Consider the following 22987-nt stretch of genomic DNA (forward strand, 5'->3'; position numbering starts at 1 on the left):
ACCTTTTCTTCCTTTGGTCTCTTGCTGTGCTTGTCAGGGCTTTCTGTCAAAATGAGCACAAGGAGAACAACATTAGTCAATTTGCCATTCTTGCACTTTTTTTACTTTAATTTTAATTTTTAAACCTTTCAAATGGAACAACCCCAGCAAAACAATAAAAAAAAAGCTCCAAGAGCTCTTGGGTCCACATAATGTTTATTAACATACACCATTATTGAGAGAATTTTGCCATCTAGTGGACAACAAAACCACCTCAGTTCCCTATGGTACTGCTTTCATTTGCTGTCTCGCAGAGCTTGAGGCGTTGCCTCGAATTCAGTACAGATATTTGTAAATATTTACTTTATATTTTCATTTTCTAGATTTCTGCTTGTCTGTGGAACATTGTTTTTGAGGTTTTTTTCGTGAGCAGCATTTGGAGCCTGAGGCCTCTGTGCACCCTAAAACAAATAACTGAAGTGTTTCCTTACCTTCAATCAGGAAGGATCTGTGTGACATCATAAAATTGGATATAGAAATTGGACCCTTTTTTCCTGCAAAGATTTTGTATGTCATTAAAAATAGAGAAAATTAGATGCTAATTCCTAAATCTCTTTCCCTCTTCATACATCAGGAAAACTTACTCTTACGTTGAGAGCCTCACATTCTTTTTGTTTCTGCTTAAGCTTTGTTCTTTTTACAGTGTATTTAATTATGGACCCACTACCTCCAAAAAGCATCTTTAGCTACTTCTCACATCTTTTGCCCACTGTTACAGCCTAAGTGGTTTGTGTAGGCTCAGATTAGCTTTATCAGATTGTCAAAATGTGTCATCCAAAATGTTATGGGAAAAGAAGTTGGTATGTGACTTCCATTGAGTTCTGATGTACCTTGGGAAAAACAGTGACTCATTAATATAAAAACTCTCACTGACTTTTCATAGTCAGGACATGTAGGGTTTCCCTAGATTCTTCCCCACCTCTTGAGCTAAATTATAAGCAGGAGACAAAGAAAAGAAGGCCCAATAAATACTTCTGGGTGTGAGATTTGTGGAAAATGGTTGCTAATTTTTCTTTTGGCTCCTCTGTATTACAGTAGTCTGTCTTCCTTAAATAAGCTTTAAACTGCACACCCAAAGGTCACCACAACCTGCAGATATTTAGCCTGTGGCTTTCATGGTGTGATCTTGTCCTAAGGCCACTGTGGGAAAGCTCTTCAGTTCCTCCCTTGCCCGTGACAGTTCAGAGTGTGTGCTCCATGTCTTCCTTGCCTCCTGGCACCTATCTGTAAATCTGTGTTGAAACTTTTATAATTAATGGTAAACTTGGAAGCAGCACCATTTCCATGTTCTGTGTGTGTGAACCCTGTAGTATCAACCAGAAGATCTTACATTGCCTTGTAGGCACAAAGGGGAATCCCTTCCTGCTGGAAGGTCACTGCTGCAAGACACCATCAACCATCTGGAGAATTCTCATCTCCAGTGCAACAAACTTAGGGTTAGAGTTACTTTTATAGATCAGGAAGCAAGGATAAGTTAATTCTCATGAAACAGAAAAAATATGTTCCCACTTCAGTATATTTTATTTAAAGCTATTTGAGGTTCAGTAGTTTGAGCAGATCCTAAAGATTTCATTGTTTGGTGTTGATAAGACTGAACTGTGATCAAGCTGTGGTATTGCCCTGCAGCTCAGGAACTTGCATAGGGCCTGGTGGTGCAGAACTGGGGTTGCTCTTCTATGGGCAAAATGAACGTATTTAGAGCCAGGCATATAAGGAAATGAGGTGGGGGGGATGGTGTTGGTTTTCTTCTGTTTGTTTGTTTTAGGTTTTTCATAAGTTACTTAGTTTCAGTGAGTTAATTTTTTTAGCAACTTTCTTTTCTATGTTAACACCTGAGGCAAAGTGAAGAAAGAGCCTTCTGTTGTGATTAATCACAGAAAGTTGTTGTTCTTTCTTTGTAACGGATGATCAAAGAATCTGAAAAACAGGCATGTCTCCTCCTTGTTGTCTTTACACTCAGAAAACATGTCTGGATAGAAAACAAGCTCGGTGGATGAGAGAGCCTCTTCTGGCTTATGCTGTTTAATATTATTAAAAGTAGACTCTCCCTGTTTAATTAGCACTTCTTGAAGTAACATCACTAGTCCACTACTAGTTCTCATAGTCAATTGATTAAACTTTAAACTTTACTCAATTGAGTGAAGTTGACCACGAATTCCAATATTTTCTGGACAATAATTGTTAATTATTGGTTGTGAATTTTGTCTTAATTTACTCCCTAAAAATAGGTTGAAAGATTTCTTCCTCAGAGTGTCAATTTCAGGTAGATGATAGGTATTACTTTAATTTTCAGTCTTTGTCTTAGTGATGCATATTGTTTAATGGAACTCCACAAAGCAGCAAAGAATTGGTTCTGTGTGGTTTTCTGTTTGGGCTTTTGTTGTTGTTGTTTTTACTCTTTTTTTAATGATTCTTTTTGTATTCTGCATTTATCTGTTTCTGGTTGTTGGTTTGTTGAAGAGACTTCTGTTTTTTCTTTAGATTCTTTGGTTAAAACACCTTATTTTTTCTTATGTAATCATTTAGGGTAAGTGATGAAAAAGATGCTCGAGGTTATCTTCAAGCCTTGGCCTCTAAAATGACAGAAGAGCTGGAAGCCCTGAGGAACTCCAGTTTGGGAGCAAGAGCTACAGTAAGACTTTACTTCCATATGTCAGAAGGTTTTTTGTTTGAAAAAAACACTGATTTTCAGTTTCAGCTGCAGCAATAATCTGTCTGTAGAGCCTATGCTAATTGCAAGTTAAACTTTCCTAGAGCTTCTGAATTACTGAATACCAAATTTATTGTTTATCAATTAATTAAACGCCAAGATCTTTAAAATGTGATTTTATCTATGTTGCAGTTGAAGTAGCTACTTTCTAATCAGATATGAATTTGTTGAAGGAAATCATGCTTTTGTTCATGAAAATCTTCAAGTCTCTCACTTGTGAAACAAGTGAACATTTGGATGTCCTTTGTAGCTGTCATCTGAATTGAGGCACATCAAAACCAGATTTCAGAAAATCTCTTTGCTTTTGAGATCAGCATAAACCATAAAATTTGTTACTTGAGTTCAGAAATACAACTGCTAACACTACTCCTAATTTTAGATTATTTTGGAATTAATGTACTCTTGCATTAAGGACATAATAGACTGGGAAATGTAGTTGTTGAAGGTAGTTACATTCCTCATGTTCAATTTCCTTTCCTCTTACTGTTTCTAATCTGATTTGTTGGCATCCTAGGACATGCCCTGGAAGATGAGGCGCTTTGCAAAGCTGGACATGTCTGCAAGGCTGGAGCTCCAGTCTGCTCTTGATGCTGAAATCCGAGCCAAACAGGCTATTCAGGATGAGCTGAACAAAGTCAAAGCTTCCTGCATCTCTACAGAGTGGTAAGACTCAATTGTTCTCATGCAAATTTACTTCAATACCTCCCAGGAAATGTCATCAAATCATTTTTCTATCTGCCTTGTCTGTGGAAATTTGATCGCCCAGATGAGAAAAAAACCAAACGTCTCTCTTCATTGTTTGAACAGCTGAGCACTTCCTGGGGAAAGCTGAGATCTTGAAGACTTTCAGAGGGAACACATTCTCTTTTAATAATGTGATCTCTCCTAGTTGTGATAACAAATCCAAATTCATAGTTTGGGTTTGTGTCTCTTAGAATATATTCTTTTTTATTCTGCTGATAGCTGCACTGGGTTAGCTGACTAAAATTAATTATTGCATACTGATTTGCACAGGAAGAAGTAATAATGGTTAATGGACTATTAGGAATTCTTTTATTCCTTCCTCCGACCTCTCTCTTTCTCACTTCTACCTCACCACCCCCACAACAGAATTTATTCTGAGTTGTGTAATGCCTGAAGTCAGTCCATTTTTAGGTGTCCAGCTTCAGCACTGCTGGGTTTCTGCAGCTTTAGGAAAGCAGTAGGACAGAGCTGAGATCCAGGTGTGTTACCTGTAAAATGGGAACATCTGGTTCACCTGCCTTGAGTGTTTTTCAGGCCAGGTGATGTGATGACAGGCAGCATTGGAAATCCTATAAGAACAGGAAAACCAGTGTTTGCTTTGACAGGCAAGAATGAGAAATGTGCTGAAATTGCAGAGTAGAATTACCTCTCAGCTGTGAGTCAGAAAGCACCGAAACAACTAACTGTAAAGGAACTGAGAAAAAATAGTTCAACTGAATCCATTACTATCACAGGTACTTAATTAGCAAACAAATTTAATGAAAAACAGGACTTTCTAAAACATAAAAATACATACAGGTTTTTTTTCTCATTCACATGGATACAAGCTCATTCAATTGCTTAGAAACATGAAAAACCTGAACCTATTGAATAGATAAATGGCTTTTTCTGTAAACTGAACAGATCTCAGTAGATTTATTCAGGTATTTGAAGACATCAGGAACACGAGTGACTTGAGTCTTGGGTTCTCAATACTTACATACATTTTTTTGTGTTCTTTTGAAGTAAACTGCAAGAATCTGAGAAGAAGAACATGGAGCTTTTGGCAGACATCGAAAGGCTGAAAAAGGAGACAGAAGAGCTTAGATCAGAAAAGGGTATGGCAACTGATATCCAAGTAAATACTGTGTCACATTGGTGGGTGTATCTGATCAATCAAGTGTCACCTTGAAACTAAAATATGACATCAACATGTGGGCACAACACTTGTGTGTCAAGATGTACCCACAGTAGTTGCATTTGCACTTTTAACACCTGTAATAGGCCTCAGTTTTGTTGGTATCTTTGAACCAGTAAGGTATAATTTGAGTTGAAGCTGGATTGTTTTTATTTGGCCTGTGTATAGTGATTTACTGCCAGAAAACTGTTAGAATATAGATATCATTCTAACCTTTTCTCCTTTATGATGGGTGAAGGTATTTAGACATCAAGACTGATCATATTGTTGTTCATCTCTGAGTGTTTTGGGCCTGTCTACAGAGAGAGTAAACAACTGCAGAGGAATTCATAGCATTTGTTTGTTTCTGGGATAACTCCATGGATAGGCTTTGCAGCCACAGAGTGAGCAGTGGGGTCATGAGTGCTTTGCTGTGGTATTAAGAGCATGTTCTGGGGTTACTGTTGCATCTGTCCAATACTGTTTTGCATTGTTGCTGGGAGAAGAGACTGTTTTTGGTAATTCTGCATTGAAAAAAAAATTCATTAGGAGTTGAATAATGATTTGGCTGATTCTTTGCAGTTTCTGTAGTAGCTCTAATATTTGTGTCTTATGAGGCACATGGGAAGAAGTATTTTTCAGGCCAAATGGAATTACCTAATTTTCTGTAGTTCTGTGGACTCCAGAATTTAAATATCCTGGCAACAGTTGCTGCATTGGGATGTCAAATATTGCTCAGCTTTTCCAACTTAATGGCTACTTGGTCAATAAAGTATTAGAGTTTACATTCATCTCCTATATATAGGCCTTCCAGTGCTGATTGACTGGTAAAAATAATTCAGACCTATACAGAGCATTAACAAGTGGTTCCAGTTAGCAAATAAGACTTAGGGAATTGATACTCCCTCATTTTAATGCTTAGCACTGATACCAGGATTATTCTTCCTCCAAATGCTTGGAGAGAAGCTCTTGATAGCACCTCGCTGGAGACAAAAATACTTTGTCATGTTTAGATTTCATTTATATGTTTTAAATATTGTGCATGGTTACTTGATTTCTGAAATTTTCCTTTGTGTTAAATAATGTTGTGAATTTATAATTCATATTTTACCATATATTTTTCCAGTGTTTAAAACCTTATTGTTCTGGAGAAATAAACATTTACTCTTTGCTGAAAAGAAACAAGCAAAAAAAGTACTGTTCAAGGAAACATTAGTCATGTTTCTTAACAGAATTAGGTTAGTAATATTCTGCTGCAATTTTTCAAATAGTCTGATAGAAATGCACCTTAATCTAAATCATTACTACCTTTGATTTGGTTTTCTCTTAAAAGAAAAATACGTTGCTGTTTGAGTTATGAACTGTATAGAAGATTCAAATGTAGTCAGGGTACAGTGGTAGAGTAACTTGCAGTGTGTGGAAATTGATTTCTAGGAAGGGATTATTTGCATTAGCACCTAATCCTTTCCTGTTTATAAATATATTTCAGAAATGCAAACTGGTGGGGGAAAGATTGCTGAGAGTATTCCATAAAGTTGGTGGTAGTTTGAAAATTTGTTTTAGTATTTTACTGTGATTTCATTGTACTTATATTTTAAAGAGGAAAGTGTCTTTTGCAACTTTATTCGCCATGGGTTATATTTAGAACATACATATATGGCTAATTAGAGCAAGACACTGACATTTTTAAAAAGAAATAGGTGACTTCTGATAACATCATTGTTTTGAGATGCACACAGTCCTGCAGGCTCTGGTCATAATAAATACATATATGTATGTGCATATATAGCATGTTTATAGCATTGAGAAGAGCAGAGTTCATACACATCTGTGAAATATAAACACCCACACAGCACCTTGAATTAGAAAAGAAGAAGAAATAAAAAAATACCAGTTGGAGCAAGTTAAAGTAAGAGCTGAGGTGTGGCAGCCCCTGCAGCTCCAGGGGATGCAGCGTCCCTGCTCCATTGCTTCAGTGTGTGACAGAAACCTCTGAAAGTTCCCCCAGGATGGTGCAGCTGCTGGGCACTCAGCAGGGAGAGGTGGCAGGCACAGAACATGGCCCAAGGAACCCCTCTGGTTTGGAAATGCCACGCTTTTTTGTCTTCAGCTGTCCTACCATGGTGGGACATGCCACGTGTCACCAGGGCAGGGTGGCACCTGCTGGGTTAGTGTGGTGCAGATGGACATGGACACCTATGCAGTGCCCTCTGCATAACAGACATGGACACAGAGTGTGTTTCCACATGGAGCTCACACCACACACATCCTAGCTTGGGAAAGGTTGATTAAACACATGCTTGTTCATTAAAAAAATAATTTACTCTGGAAAATAAACCAAATGTGCAGCTTATTTCAAAACACAAAGTGCTTCAGGTGGACGCTCAAAATTCTGATTCAGCAAGGCAAAGGTCCTCCGTGAGAAGGTCTTATTTTCTGTAGCTTATAAACCTGCTGCTGTTTTCTAGGTGTAAAGCACCAAGACTCACAGAATTCTTTCTTGGCATTTTTGAATGCGCCTACCTCTGCTCTGGATCAATTTGAAGTAAGTGCACAGCTATTCTAACTCACTCAGTGGAACTGCTGTTGTGTGCAGGTCCTGTGCATATTTGCTGAGGGTTTGCTCCTGTATTTTAATTGTATTGCAGCAATAATATTTGTGTATAATAATTATTTATCATTTGCAGTGCTGGCTGTCTTCTCTTGAATGCTTGTAATCACAGTGAATTCTGTCTCAAACCTTGAATGCAGAAATTTGCCTGATTTTGCAGTGAACATGAAAAGTATAGTTGTTCAAATGGCTTTTCTTTGTATTCAGAAAATGCTAAGTAATGCAGGCAGTGGTTTGGTAAAAACAAGAAAATACCAAATCATCCTTGATTGCATCCCATTAAGTCATTAGTACTGTTTATTAGGTTGTTTTCATCATCTGTTCTTTTACACAGATCTGTTAAATCCAGATAATTGTTACTCATTTCCTCTCCACACATCCTTTTATTTAAAAAATGAATGTGTTTCATACCTTTGTCACTTCTAGACAAAAGACCAGAATAGGTAGAAAGCCTGGCAGGAAAAGAATTAAACAATATGATAGATTTATTATCTTCTTTTCTAATCAACAGTAAGCAAGGCATCATCTTTCTTTTAAAAGAACAGCTGAGGTGAAATATTGGTCAAACTGAATTCAGAGATACAAGGCACCACCTTTACAGTTAGACATTAATCTAAAGTTTGCCCAGTTTTTCCTGATGCAAATACAACATCATCACATTTAGCTATGAAAGAGCATAAATCCCTGCTGTTACTGCTGTCCCAAAATTCTCTTTTCATTATGTATTCACTAATTCATTGTTTTCTCTTAAAGTCCTCACAATTAACATAGTTTTTAAATTTCCTTTGTAATAATTTATCTTATTAATTACTTTCAGTATAAGGATCCTGTTGAGAGTATAGCAATAATACTTTATTAAATGCTGTAAAAACACTGGTTTCTTTACAGATAGTACATTAATTAATTGTCTATGAAAGGCAATTAATGAAAACGTACTGAGGTAATTATTACTGCCACTGGTGATTTACAGTTCTTTATTTTTGCACTTTTATTTATACTGAACAGTTTTCTTCATCCTTTTCTTTCTCTCTCTCTCTTTTTTTTTTACTGCTGTGTTCATTAAAATAGGATTCCTTTTCCTCCTCTTCATCCTCATTGATTGATTTTATGGATGACGTAAGTCTGATTTTAACCCAGTAAATCCCTCAATAACAGATCACTTGGTTGATTTGGAATATTCAAACATTAATGCAGTCAACTTAAAAAATCTGCACATGCAGTGGAGAACAAAGTATTTCTGTAATATCACTCTTACACCTATTTATTATGGATAGGTGTTTTGTTTTGAATCAAATGCTTTTCTTTAGGTGCAGGTGAAGAATTCTTAATTGCCAAGTTTTTTCTGATGGGGAAAAGCTGCTTTTAGGCCTTGTCTATTGATATGGCCTGTAAAAAACAGTTCCAAAATCATCAGCACATTTATGTATTTAATTCTTTTGCTTCATATTATTCCTTTATCATGTGTTGTTTCCATAAGTTTTCCAGTCACTTCTCTTAAAAAGTTTCCCTTCCATACAGTTAATTTCTGTGTGCTAAAATAAATTTTTTTCTGGTTTTTAGCCTGCATTGTGAGAAGTCATTTTCATTATGACTGAAGTGAACTTACTGCTTTTTATTGCCATTTGATATGCAGGTTTTCTGTCAGGACTTTCAAATATTTAAACTGTTTAAATATTCTCACTAGTTAATTGCATACTAAGGGAATTGAGTTAAAAGCTAAGAATTGACTGCATTATATTTCTTCCAAACTGAAGTAGTAGGCCCATAAAAGTAATTTTTAATAAAATTTTTGAAAGCCAGGTGTGTAGAGCCCCATCCATTACAGCTCCGTAGGAATAATTGTGTGTGTGTGTGTCTGTCTGTGCTCGTAGATGTGTTTTTATATATTATTTATCCATACATTCACACATATTTATACAAATGTGTTTAACACAGTGTAATCCCATTGGCATTGAAATTAGATAAAGTTAATATTGTTTGAGAAATCTCTGCTGTGAAGGGTGTAGCAAAGAGGATGAGGTAAATGGGCCTTTTCTGCTGTTTTCATTTTCTTTTACATACTCTGAAAAAAAGCTTTTCTTCTGGGTGCTTTTTCTCTGTAAATCAGGTTTATACCTCAGACAAAATGTCAAGGTTCATCTTTGGTGTCATAATAGAAAGCACTTCCCTGCCTTTTTGTATAGCATACAGAAAGCTTCTGGCTTGCTGGTAGTGCTGATAGTTTCCTGTTGTGTAAATCCACAAAAACCAAATAATATTTATATTCTTTATCTGGATTAAAGAAAACATGTTCTGTGTTACCTAAGTATTAGGAGCACTTTGTTTGTAGCAGCAGGTTCTTGAACAGAAATTTGTCTTTAAAAATATCTAAAACACTCTCCTAAACCCTATTAAAAGAGAAATAAAGGACATATGTGGCAGTTACTGATAATGTTCTATTTTGCAAGAAGAAGCTTAAGACATGGATATTTTCCTGGTTGCTCTCTAGTTAATTCTGAAGGACTTCAGTACTTTATTTCTTATTTATTGTTACTTGTTTTTCGGGTTTGTTTGGGGTTTTTTTTTGAGAAGACAGCATTTTTTTCCACAAGCATTTTGACAAATTTGTTAATTTTGTTTTTTTCTTTATGGAAGTGAGTCATTTTCAACTGCTGGCATACATCCTTTTAATAGCAATTCTTCTTGATTAGTCCACCCAGATCAGATCTTTGCAGACCTTTTAGTTTTGGGTAAAGGTTCAGATATTAATATTTATATTGTTTGCCTGTAGTTAGCTTCCTGCACATGGAGTCAAACTTCTCCTTTGAATTCCATCTTCAATTTGAGTCCAACAGGAGTGATTTTTTTTCTCGGTTGCAGTGGGCAAAAGAAATCTCTGGGCTGGGCTGGCCAGGGGCTCATGTCTCTAACACCAAGGCAGAAATCTCTCTCATCTGATCAAACTGCAGAAAAAATAGAGTTGGCTGCTCAAAGATGGGAAAAATACAAGACATTCTGTCTTTGTTAGAAAGAGAGATAAAGCTGTTATCTGTGTTAGTAGATGAAAAGTAATGTCATTCAGTTGTGCTCTGAAAGTCAGTTTTGCATCTTTGATTTATTGGGCAATCACTTGATTCATTCATAGCATAATTTATAGGCTGAATTATCTAAATGAATAGTTATTTATGATTTAGCTCATTGAGTTGGTTTAGTATCAATATATTAGATAGACTTAAATTAAAATAAGGCTGTTAAAACTCCCTGCCCACTGGCTGTGACCTCCATTCCCTTCCCAATGACTCTTATTGGCAGTGGTTACCTTCAAGGGCAGCATTTCTTGCAGCATCTCCAGAAGAATTAACTTTTCAGTCAAACCTGAGAACTCTGAGGGTTCATTGGGATCTTTGTAAGGCCAAGGAAGGATTAGAAGTCCTCAGGTCAGTGCTGCAATATTGCATGGGGTTCAGGAAAGCCTCTCTTGTAACCAAGAACCCCAAGTAAGTATTTCTGTTGGCCTGGGTTGTTTCTTCAGACTCTGTGCTTCATTAAGGAAGGGCAGAGTGTATGTAAAATAAGGTGCAGGTGCAGTTGCAAGGCATTCCTTGCAGGAACTCTGAGGTCTGTTCAGCACACAGATGTGCACACTGCACTGGGTTTCCCAGGGTGGGTATGTCTTGTGTGTCTGCCATCCAAATAACATAACTATTTATAGCACTCTCTGAATGACTGGAGTTAATTCTCATTTTTCCAATGAGGAAAACAGTAGTTTTGCAATTTCTGCTGGAGAGAAATAAAAATAGATGCCCTGCTGCCTCTGTAGCCTGCAGATACTGAGGAGAAAGTGGTAGCTCACTACTCAGATGAGCAGCACTCACTGTTGGTTCCTGCCTGGAAAAGATGCTGGGTCAGGTTGGCAGAACTGGTGCCTAAATCCTCTTAGCTGTGACAGCCCATGGGTTCAGAAACCATCCTGGTCTGTCCTCTGCACACAGTGTGTTTGCAGTCCCTGAATTCCAGTCTGGGGAGGGAAGTCACCCCCAGTGGCTGTAAGAGACTAAACCTTGCTGCTGTCTCCCCTGTCTCAGTGACACTGTCTGGGTGTTAAGTCTCCTGTGTTCACCAGAAGTGTCTGACAGTGGAACTGTTGGGTTTTGTTTCTTTGCCAGGTGGATCTTTGTGAATCCCACTAGCTGTGGAAAGCAGTCAACTTGTTTTGTTTAAGGATGAATTTGTGGTTATTTCATAGCAATAAAATGGAATCCCATTTTTCATTGTCAAAATTATTTTTCCCTCATGCTCAAAAATACTATTTTTTGCCCTGTTACTAAGACATTAGAAATTAGAAATAGATTTCTTAAGTCCTCCTGCAATCTGTCCTCGCACGCAGTCCCCATGGGCTTTGCTAGACTAAACAAATCTGAGCTCTGTAAGTAGCCACAGAATAACAAATGGTGTTCTGAATTCTTATTATTGAACAGAATAAATCATAGTGGTGTGTGGTGAGAGCCTTGGCTTCACCTGCACGTTCATAATTGAGTAATTCTGGTTCATAATGATACTTTAAATTGGACATATTGTGCCTCCAATAGATGACTTTATTCCTCTTGTTCATAGCACAGAGATGCCAACTGCAAATTAATGGTGCAGTGTAGTCTGCAGCTCTGCTGCTATTGTCCAGTGCAAGACTGTTGACTTGGAATAGCTGTTCCTTTTTTGTTTTTTTAATGTTTCTTCCTTCTTGTTAGCCTAGAATAGCTTGTTTTTAAAATCCTTGTAACAGTGAACACGCCTGTGTGTGTCTAAGCACTACCTGTGGAGATAGAGTGAGGAATTCTGAGGTGATGTATGTGTCACTGTTTGGTTTTGTAACATATTCTCCTCCTCTCTTTGTTAAAGCGCTCTCCTTCCTGTATTCCAGCTAACAAAGGCAGACGTGTAAGAGGCTGTCTTACTCTATGTGGCCCTTCATTTTTTTGCCTGTTTTGTCCATGTTTAATGTATGGATTGTGTATTTACCTCACTGCATGTCTTGTGCTGCTGCTGCTGCTGCTGTTTGCTGCTGCTGCTGCTGTGCTTTCTGTTGTTTTACAGCCGTGGGCTCAAAGCTTTTGGATTATTTCATTTGGCAATCCTATGAGCAGAATATCTCTGAAACTGGAGAAGATGCTTTGGGTACTTCCTGATTTTAATGTGGAAGTTCTGTGTGGAAGCTGATCAGGCTGATGCAGGTTGGGAAGATGAGCAAACATCAAATGAGAGCCTGTTTGTTTCCTTGCCCTTAACAGAAGGCACGTGTTAAGTCATGGGAATTGCCCATAGAAGGTCAAAATTTGGCATTTGGGGGGAACATCACAGCAAATGATAGAAAATATCACAGTGCAAAGATAAATAGACATGAAGTGGGGAATTGAGTAAATGGAGCATCAAGGAGGATAGGAAAAATTCATACAAAGAAAAGAGAGGATGGTTGTGTTGTAGCTGGTTAGGCTGGAAAGGTCTATGGTGTTTCAAAAGTCAAGGTGAGTTTTTAAGGGTTTACAGATGTTATCAAAGCAGACTAAGTGAGGATGAATTCCTACCAGTTAAGCTATGTCCATTTTAATCTCATACTGCCACTTCTGTTGTTTTATAAAGATGTGGTGGAAGGGATAAGTAAGCATAGACAGAATTTCTGTTGAATGTTCAATAAACAAACAGAATGCCCATCAGCTCTAATGATGTCCTTAGCCATGCAGTTCAAAGCACACTGCTGACTCTCTCAGGCAAGGTTGTTTTTGTTGGTGGTGCCTCCAGATGAGAAGTTCTCTCTCCTCCAGATATGTTAATACACTGGCCAGCTTTGGCTCAGACCTGCACAGTCCTGTGGAAGACAGCAAAACTCTTGCAGTTTGGTAGGAAATAGTGAAGTCTGCTTTGGGTAATCCAGTGGATTAGTTTAAAACCAGTTTGAAAGATGCTGGCATGGTCTTCATAAACTGTTGACCATAGTTGAGTCAGGTTGGTTTTGTGCTTGGTTCTTCTCATGAAAGCCAGGACCCCGAGATCACTGCAGCAATCCAGCTTAAAGCCCTTGTTTCTGCCCTGAAGGTGGTGATTAAATTCCCTTCTGCAATGGTGGATCAGGTTCTATGTGTTTTGTGGGCTTTTTATGTTTGTAAGTAAAGTGAAAATGCATTCGTTACTGTTTCAGCAGTTGTCTTCAACCACAAAGGTTTTGTAGCACATTCCAGAAAGGTTCCATCACTGATATCAGGCTTGTACTACATTTTTTCATAGACACCATGAAAATTCTTTGGTATGCAGATGCTGCTTTGAAAGGGAAAGCCCTTGGAGTGTCTGGAAACATTTATGAAATGATAGATTAGATCTCCAGGTTTAATTTGTAGGAAAAAAGGAGTGTCTGTTTCTTGCTATGAAAAAATTTGCCTGTAGTTACTCACTGGGTTTATTTTTTAGTAACATTTTTAAGGAGGAGGTAGAATTGTTGAAGGTTAAACAGTCTTTGTGTGGACTCCAAGTTTTCACATGTTTAGACTGGATTAAAAAGAAGTTTAAAATAATTGAAACATGTTGCATTTGAGGATTTACTACTTAAGGCATCAGTGTTTCTAATACTGGATAAAGCTTTCAATTATTTGCTTCTGATAAATCTGAGCACAAAATGTTCACTTTACTGCTACTTTTTGCCTGAATGCTTGAAACACATGATCTATGTGTAGTAAACAGGTGTATCCCAGTGTGAGAATTTCCCATTTTCGTTTCAGAAATGCTTGCAGGCATGTTAATATGCCTAAGTTGATTAAAATGATGAGCATTCTCCACCAGATAATTTTTTGGAAAGGTATGGTAAAACTAGAAGCCATCAGACTTAACTCACTATTAAAAAAAAAAATAAAATGAAACTAGCAACTGCACCTGTTGGCTACCATGACTGAGCTCCTGAAGAACAGGACTGTATGTGCATGTATAAAATTGGCTTGGCAATATAATTGATTCCCAAAAAGCAGTAAAGTTTGTGGAATTCTTGGTATTGTCAGTGGCAAATGAGATGAGAAACACTGGAATGTTCAAATGCTTTCTGTAAACACGGCTGCATATTTTAGTTTGCCTGCAAGCTAGACAAATCCTTGGCAGTGCAGAACTGATGATAGCATTGCTCCAGAAAATCAAGGCATGCCATGAAGCCTTCTGCAGGCCTGCAGCTTTTATTATTAGTGGGAAAAAAGCATTTTCACAGTTTTGGTGGGTTTTTTTTCTAGTATAATTTTACATAGGAAACTTTGCAGCGATGTCTTGTTTTCAAGGAAGAATCCTGCCTTCTCTGATTTTTTCAGCTTTACTAACAAAAGATGACTTGTTACCCAGGATGCCTCTTTGTACCTATGTGCCTTGTTCAGTGTAGCTCTGTGTTGGGCTTAGTTTCATTCTGTATATCAAGGACTAGGAAAACATTCCCCAGAAGAATCGGTGTTCCTGGTAAGGATGTTTCTGTAGTTCAAATGGGGTGCAAGACCCCTTCAGTTCTCTGTGAATGTAGTTGTCAGGATATACACTGCTCTGCCTTTTCTCCTTGTTTTCTTCTGAATATGTTTGCAGGAATTTACATGGGCTGTGTGGAAATTCACTTCTAACAAATCCCTGCTACCAGTGGACAAAACCCCATAGTGTTCAGAAAACATTCACCCTTGAAAAATGCTGAATTGCAAGTGTCTTCAAGTGGTTATCAGGGGCCCTGAACTAGCAGCTCTTATGCATGTGCTCACCTCTCAGCAGAAGCCTTGGCGTGTTTACATGCAACAATTTTCATTCCATTTTGCTTTTAATTAGGAAGTTGCTTAAAACTGAATTTTTATCCTCTCAGTTCTCTCTTAGGAATTCTACTGCTCCCATATCTTATTTTGGTAAGAGTTGAGAATTCTTTTTTAATGATGTCTTTGATTTATTTCTTTGGTTGTTGTTTTTTTTTTTTTTTCCTCTTTTGAATTGTTCTCCTAGATTGATTCAGTTGAGAATTTTACATTGTCTAATACTCCATCACGGGATGAAGATAGCAAGTCTCACCTCCATTCAAGATCAAGATCTCCTTCCACAGCCAGTGAGATTGAACCAATTGAGGTACTTCAGTGTTGTAAGATATTTGTCCTTTTTTTTTCTCTTTCTAGGAGTAACAGTTTCACTTGTATAAAAATGAGTACTGCAAGTCTTTTGTTTAAGGTGCAGCTCATTCTTCTGCAGCAAGACTGTTTAGGACTTTGTCATGGCCTTCTGCACTAGTGGTGAACTGTGTTTTGGGGAATGTTTTATTTCCTTTCACATATGGGTAATTGAATAGGAATGGGAACTATGAATCAATTATTAGTTATGGTGTCTCTTCATAACATATCCTCAGTCATGAATTTAAGAAATGTTGGCACAAAGATTGTTATAATATAGTTTGTAAAAATGCACTTTAAAGCCCTGCTGGAAGACTTGTTATTATGAAATGTTAGCCAGATTCTGCAAATATAATAATACATTGATGTAATAATTTATCCCCTTTCCCTGATTTAAAAAAAAAAGTGTGTTTTCTAATATTTTGTATTAGCAAATATCTAATCAGACATTTCAGACAATGTGAAGTTGGTTTTAACATTTAGGAGATGGATCTTGCTGAGAAATAAGATTTGTTTTTCTGAGTCCTGCATGAATCAGTTTGGTTTCATGGCTTGGATGCTGGGGAATGGGATGGGTGGGACAACCTGCTCTTCTTCCTTTATCCAGGCTCTCTTTGGTATTGTGTTCTTGGTGTCTGATTGATCTTTGGGGGCTCTGTGCAGGTTACAGATCATCCTCCCCGTTCCATTCACACGCCCACCATGAGGACAGCGTACATTGGCTCGGGACTCTCTGCACCAAAGGTACCCTTTTGTCAGGAATTCCCACTTCCTGTGTAGCAAGGGCAATGTGGCACTCCTGGGCTGCAGCTCCAGGAGAGCTGCTTATCACACTGATCTTACCAGAGCTGCCTGTAAGGGCGTTTAGGAGATGAATATGTGAGGTGTTGATGTGCAAGCTGGTTGCCCTCTAAAATTTAAAGCCCTTGGTTCTTACATTATGGGGTGCATTAGGAATTCCACAGGCATTGGATTGTAGGAAAAACGGTAGTTTGGGCACCAGAAAGAGGTAAATGAGCTAGAATGTGAAGAAAGCAAAGTGCCATCCTAGGAAGAGAGTGTTTTCTGACATGTGTCTGACCAACATGCCTCTCTACTCTTTACATACAGGAAAGTCTCAGATTAGCGTGTCTGTGGGGTAATTAGATGTTTATTCTTGAGAAAAGGCAAAGAGTATCCCTAAAAATAAAACCACAGATTTGCCTGTTTTAAAGCAGTGTAGAGTGAGCACTACAGAAAAAGATTTCCAATTTTCCTGTCTTTTGGCTTTTATCTGCATAAGTACTGATTTTCCATCAGTTGTTCAAATAATTTTGCTGTTGCTGAATGTGCCAGTATATGCTAATTCCCAGGAGATTGTCTATTCAAACAAATGAAGAATAAATACAGGCTTTAAAGGAAAAAAACTCTTATGAAAGTTTTGAAAATGACTCAATGGTTTAGGAATCTTCTGTATATTTAAAAATAACAGGTTTTTGTGCAACTAATAATGAAATAAGCAAGCCTTTCTAGTAGATCTGTTTCTCTGCTTTGATAAATTGCAAAGTGGCAGAAGATTCACTTGTGTAAAAGAAAGCTAGAAATTTTGATCAGACAGTGCTCTGTTGGCAGCATCTTAGTAGATCAATTAAAATAATACTTGAAGTGCCCTTGGAATCATGTGAAACAGACTTTACTGTCTACATAATTTAATTTTTGCAAACATTTTGCTCAGTAAGTAATGACTTGCTTTATAATTTATTATGTCCCCTAAAGAACCTTCTTATTTTTTGATTGCATCAGTGTTTAAAGCTGGGTGTTGTTTCCCTGCAAGTCTCAAAACAGAACATTCTGTAGACAGAATGCTGCCATTGTAACAGTAAAGCTGTCATTAAATATGGATAAGTTTAAGCCCTTAGCTGTGATATCTTATGCTCTGAAAAACAGGAAAGTGAGTAAAATTTTAACATACCTACTCTCCAAAGTAATCTGCAAAATTGTCTTGTTTGAGATCACATACATGATTGAGGTTTTTTGGGACAGTCTTTGCATTGACCCTATGTTCTGGCCTTTCTTTATTATTAACTCCCAGTTATTTGCTCAGAGTTTTTATAGAAAAGCAAAGCAGCTTCCTGGATTTTACATAAGGCCATCTGTGAGTCATCCTGCCACATTATGTGGGCCCTTAGCCTTTATATAGCAGCATCAGCATGGCCATCTTTGAGGAGAGGGAGAGAATGAAACCACTTGCTCATGTACTCTGTGTTCCCAAGGAAATATAAAAAAAGAGAAACCCTTTCAAAATCAACTTCATCTATCAACTTCAGCTCTTGCCTTTAGATTGGCTGTTCTGAATTGCCCCTGCTAAACACCATAAAAGGGGGCTCTGCCAGGGATTTCTGGCATAAAATTTTGAAAAAGTTTGCTGTTTTTCTTTTAACTAAGGCAATACTCCTGAGGGAGGAGCACTGAACTTGCAGCTTAGAAAATACTGTCATGGGTTGACCTGGTGAAAGTCAGGTGCTCTCCAAGCACATGATGATTCACCTTCAACTTCTAAAGTGTAACAGAATCACTTGGGCAGCTTTCCTATCTGCAATGGAAGCAAACTCATGTTCTGAGACAGAGTCCAGTTTCCATGGCCTTGTTTACAGAGGATGCTTTAAATTATCAACAGCGGCACAGTGGGCACAGTGATGAGGAAATTTTTTTTGGCTCAGATCTCATTTCAGCAAGCACAAACAAACTGCCTGATGAAATTCACCTATGCTCTCTTGTCTGTGAAAGAAATAACTGTACTTGAGAAGTGTTACAGGTGCTAACATCCTTGTCTGCTCATTTCACAGCCTAAAGCTCACCAGTTTGTAGTGAAATCCTTCAACACACCAACAAAATGCAACCAGTGCACATCCCTGATGGTTGGTCTGATACGACAGGGCTGTACTTGTGAAGGTAAGCACTTGGGAGAGCAGAGCAAGTGTGAACTGAAGTTCTTACAGATGCAAATGGCACAAGAAATGTAGTGTGGTGATGCAGGAGTCTTCTGCTTATATTTTGAATAGCAGTATATTCTCATGCTTCAGTCTGTAAGAGTAGAAGCCAAACACTTTGGACATAGATAAGAGATTGCCCAGTTATCTGGGGACACTTTTATTCCAATTGGTGGTAGAAGAGCTTAGTTCAGTGTACTCAAAATAGCAATAAGGGGGTCACAGGTGGCCCCCTGAGTGGTCACAACAGCTTTATGTTGCAGGGCAAAATTTAATAGACATCCATTCTGATTTATTCCAGAAAGAAGCAGAATTGGTACTGAATGGCAGTTATTCTTGTTTGTATACACACAGAATGGTGCTTATTATTTAAAGGATGTTCCAGTGTTTTGTTTACTAGTAGAGTTGGGCCTAGAGAACATAATGGAGATTATATTAGGCTCTTTCTTATCTATGTGAAAGCAAGTGTATCCATAAACTATTTGAAAAAGAGAAGTTTGGGATTTAGAGCACATAAAAACATGAACTTTGCTGTGTGCATTCTTATATTTCTGTCTGTTGCAAAGTTCAGTGAGATTATTCAGATGCTGGTCAAAAAAGGAAAGGGAATTTCTTTGTAAATCTCATCATCATTATCCCAACTTTTGCATTGCACAAGAAATAACCATCAAATCTTTTTGTTTCTTCTCCTCCTCACAAGTGTGTGGATTCTCTTGCCACGTGACCTGTGCAGACAAGGCTCCTGCAGTATGTCCAATCCCTCCTGAGCAGACTAAGGGACCTTTGGGAATAGATCCACAGAAAGGCATAGGAACAGCTTATGAAGGACATGTCAGAGTAAGTAGGAGGCAGCTGCATTTGAGGAACTTAGATTAAATGCATTGTTTTCCAGAGCTGGCATTACTTTGAATACTGGGGGGCTAGATTCAATTACATCTTAGGGTAGCAGTTTGGAAACTAAGATTTAAATTTTCACAAAGCAACTCTTAGCATTGTCAGCAGTGATCCTCTCTCCAACTCTGTTGGTCAGTGTGCTTTGGGTTGGTCTTGAGCGGTTTCATCTCTGCAGATCAGATCATCTTCCAGGCTCTGTGGGTTTTTTGCGTCTTTCTGCTAGTACTGTCTGTGGTTACTGGTGTGGATATTTGCATAGAAATATTAAAATATTTACTCAGCATAGTTTTGGCCATAATTCTGTGGCCAACTAGAGACGAGTTTTTGTCTCCATGTTTGTTAATACAGCTCTGAATGAATTTGTGAAATGAGAAGAAAGAATCTGTGATGCTATTAATTTATTAACTAATATATTGTCTGTCTGTGTTTGTTGGTCTTACTGCTCCTGGGCTCTTGCATATGTTGCTTAGCATCATCACTGAATTAAAACTTTCCAGCCCAGATCAGCAAACTGATTTTTCTGCTGTTTGATTTTTTGATTGCATCTAAACTTACAGAGAGTTGATCAGAATTTATTTTTCTAAAGGTCCCCAAGCCAGCTGGAGTAAAGAAAGGTTGGCAGAGAGCACTGGCAGTGATCTGTGATTTTAAACTCTTCCTGTATGATGTAGCAGAAGGAAAAGCATCTCAGCCCAGCGTGGTAGTGAGTCAGGTCATAGACATGAGGTAAGCTCTTTGCTGCTGGTGGGAGCTTGGCACAGGCACTGGGAGGTTTTGTTCTGCTTTTCCTTTCTGTCAAATCAGTAAGCAAGCTCCAGGGCTTTTATGAAACCCTTTAATCCATGCTGAAAGGCACTAATTTTCTGGGATAAAAAAAATAGAAGAGTAGTTAGCAGTTACTTGGAGTTAGCCTGAGCTACACTTGTTTGTTCCTCTATGGATGTCTAAACTTCCATTACAACATCATGTGCAAAGAGCGTCTGTTCAGCTGTGCAGAAGATCTGGAATGAATAAAGAATTAAAAACAACACCATTTTGGAGTTGAATAGAGTTTTCAAAGACATAAAACTTTGTTGTAGGGTAAATGTATTACAATTTTTGCTTGAAAAGGGCTGAGTAGTTTGTTCCCACTATCTTCAGTACTACTGAAATACTACCAGCCTCACTGAAGGCTGAGAATATCTAACATAGCAACTAAGTAAAGCTCATCTCTGATCTAAGTCAGTTCATCCAGGAAGCCCCAAACTGCTGAAGGTTGTAGCTTCCAGGCGAGTTTGGATTTTTATGAGAGTTGGAGAAGTTGTTCTTTGTTCCACTTATTTTTTAAGTTGGACTTTTTCTTTAAAAGTTTTAATTTACACAGATTAAAACCAGTTACAGAATATCTGAATAGATTTATTTCCATCAGCATTTACCAGGAATTAATTATGCAACATTGCATTTGTGAGTTTTATCTTCAGATACAGATGAAAGGATAATTTTAAAAATCAGATTTCAGTGCTGACTTGTTTCCTTCACTAAACAAGACTATTGAAAAAGTAAAATCCAAACAGATTTTGCTCATTAACTCTTTTCCAATTATGTTTATGATCTCCATAAGGGATGAAGAATTCTCAGTGAGTTCTGTCTTGGCCTCAGATGTCATCCACGCAAATCGGAAAGATATCCCCTGTATCTTTAGGGTGAGTATGACACCCTGGGTTTCACAGGGTGATGTGTGCTGTGACAGCTCACCAGTATTTTATTTCCTTGGCCAGTTCTGCCCCTGTGGAATCCCTGGCAGCAGCAGCAATGCATAGGGATCTGCACATATGTAATTTCTGTGTTAAAAATAGCACTGGTACATCTAGACAAGCATTCATCTCCATGTGGGTTGTGTTTTTTCATCTTCACAATAAGACATATTTTTCCTCCATTTCTTCTTAGTCATTTGAAATTCTTCTGTGCATCATGACCTTGTACATTTTCATTTCCTCTAGTTGGCCTCTGCTTCTCAATTTAACTCACTGGGTTATTGCTGAAGTCTTTGTTTTCTATACTTTTTTTTTTTTTTTACACATATGCACTGGATATCTCAGAACTCCCATTCATCAGATAGTCAGTATAGAAATTGAGTGCAAAATGCTCATCAAAATTTGTATCTAGTATCAGGATTTTTGCCATTAGTGGCTTATTCTAATATTCTTATTTTTGTTAGATATTCTGTTAAAGCTTTGACCTCAGTGAAATTTCCTTGATGTCTTACAAGTTCCGCCATAATTTCTTTACTGTGCCTTTGTATTTCAGTCCTTGTTTTTCCAGTTTTTAGATTATTCATCACTCAGTGTGCTGTGAGGAGATAAAACCTACAAAAGGGGCTTTCCATTTTATCGTTAATAGCTGTATCAAATGCATGAAAAGGATCACAGGGCGTTCTTTCAATGAATTCATTCTTATTGCATTAAAAATTATTAATGAAATCTATAGCTCTTAAAAATACAGAAAACTTTATAAAAATGCTTTTTGTTATAAAATTGCTGTGAGAAACAATTGACTACCTTATTTAGAGCAGACATTCATGAATTATAAAATAAATACAAATGCATTTAAAATAAAGCCAACATTTTCTCTGTTCTTTAAAATATTCTCATGTCGTTTTCTGCTGTGGGCTCTTGATTATGATAAGAGTGTTTTCTGTTAACTGAAGAGAAATTTTTACTTCCTTAATTCAGACAACTAATTAAAAGGGCATTTACAGGCATCTGATTCCCTTGTAAAAACGATAATGAGGAAATTATTTATCACTTATGACTTAAAACTATGTTTTGATTTTTTTTTTTTTGCAGGTTACAGCCTCCCAGCTCTCTGCATCCAGTAACAAGTGTTCAATCCTGATTCTAGCAGATGGTGAGAATGAAAAAAGCAAGTGGGTGGGCGTGCTGAACGAGTTGCATAGGATCTTGAAGAAGAACAAACTCAAAGATCGCTCAGTCTATGTCCCCAAAGAAGCTTATGACAGCACCTTGCCCCTCATCAAAACAACACAGTCAGCAGCAATCATAGGTATGAAGTTATTTAGAAGAAAGCTCTAATAAAATGAGTATGCTAAAAGCATGATTTTTTAGGCAAAAAATGTGTTAGATGGTTATCTACTGAATAGAGAGGAATAGGTAGTGGTTTTATCCCTTGTGGCAATGTGTGTGGGCCTAAGAGAAAAGTGCAAGTTAGTACCCAGCACTTTAATCAAATCTTTTAAGAGTATTCCCTCTATTCACCCATACTCATAATTATTCACCAATATTCATCATTATGAATAATTTTGACTGAGGATTGGACATTCCTCTTTTGTTACTCTGTAAACATAATTCCCTAACTGGGCAAAATTAGCACTATAGAGGAGGTGTAAATCACTCACTTCAAAAATCTGCTGGTGGGACCAGAGAAAAGATATAAGATCAGAGGTTGAATTTAGTAATTTCAAATAGTACTGCATAAAATATGTTAAACTCTGATTATGTAAATTATTTCAATATAATAATATAGTTACTTCAAAGCTGGTGCTAGACTTAAGTTCTCTGAACAATTTATTAAAAATTATGTTTCTAGCTGTTACTTTAACTAACAGGAGAAATGGGAAAATACTTCTTTTGTGAGAAATTTGAAAGATTGGGAGTTTGCCAACTTTTTAAAATAGATTAATATATTAGGTCTGGATTTATATACAATTATTTCATTATATTCTAAATACTGTCT

The 22987-nt window shown here is 37.4% G+C and overlaps 1 protein-coding gene across 8 annotated transcripts in view; it reads left to right on the top strand.

Annotated features, from left to right (window-relative positions):
* Nucleotides 1-22987, top strand: part of CDC42BPA (CDC42 binding protein kinase alpha) — a 181125-nt gene that overhangs the window by 131380 nt on the left and 26758 nt on the right. For 4 of the 8 annotated variants that reach the window (XM_054290530.1, XM_054290531.1, XM_054290536.1 and 1 more), the window contains 13 exons: nucleotides 2566-2671; nucleotides 3264-3412; nucleotides 4499-4590; nucleotides 7118-7194; nucleotides 8329-8376; nucleotides 12136-12174; nucleotides 15235-15354; nucleotides 16056-16136; nucleotides 18218-18323; nucleotides 19062-19198; nucleotides 19842-19981; nucleotides 20856-20937; nucleotides 22081-22297. In XM_054290530.1, coding sequence (XP_054146505.1) covers nucleotides 2566-2671; nucleotides 3264-3412; nucleotides 4499-4590; nucleotides 7118-7194; nucleotides 8329-8376; nucleotides 12136-12174; nucleotides 15235-15354; nucleotides 16056-16136; nucleotides 18218-18323; nucleotides 19062-19198; nucleotides 19842-19981; nucleotides 20856-20937; nucleotides 22081-22297 — 1394 coding nt within the window. The remainder of the gene's footprint in view (nucleotides 1-2565; nucleotides 2672-3263; nucleotides 3413-4498; nucleotides 4591-7117; nucleotides 7195-8328; nucleotides 8377-12135; nucleotides 12175-15234; nucleotides 15355-16055; nucleotides 16137-18217; nucleotides 18324-19061; nucleotides 19199-19841; nucleotides 19982-20855; nucleotides 20938-22080; nucleotides 22298-22987) is intronic. The other 4 variants (XM_054290537.1, XM_054290532.1, XM_054290533.1 and 1 more) reach the window with 3 other exon arrangements.

The sequence above is a fragment of the Melozone crissalis genome, unplaced genomic scaffold (assembly GCF_028551555.1).
Source record: "Melozone crissalis strain CALT ecotype California unplaced genomic scaffold, PUWL_Pcris_2 ptg000081l_1, whole genome shotgun sequence".
Taxonomy (NCBI): Eukaryota; Metazoa; Chordata; class Aves; order Passeriformes; family Passerellidae; genus Melozone; species Melozone crissalis.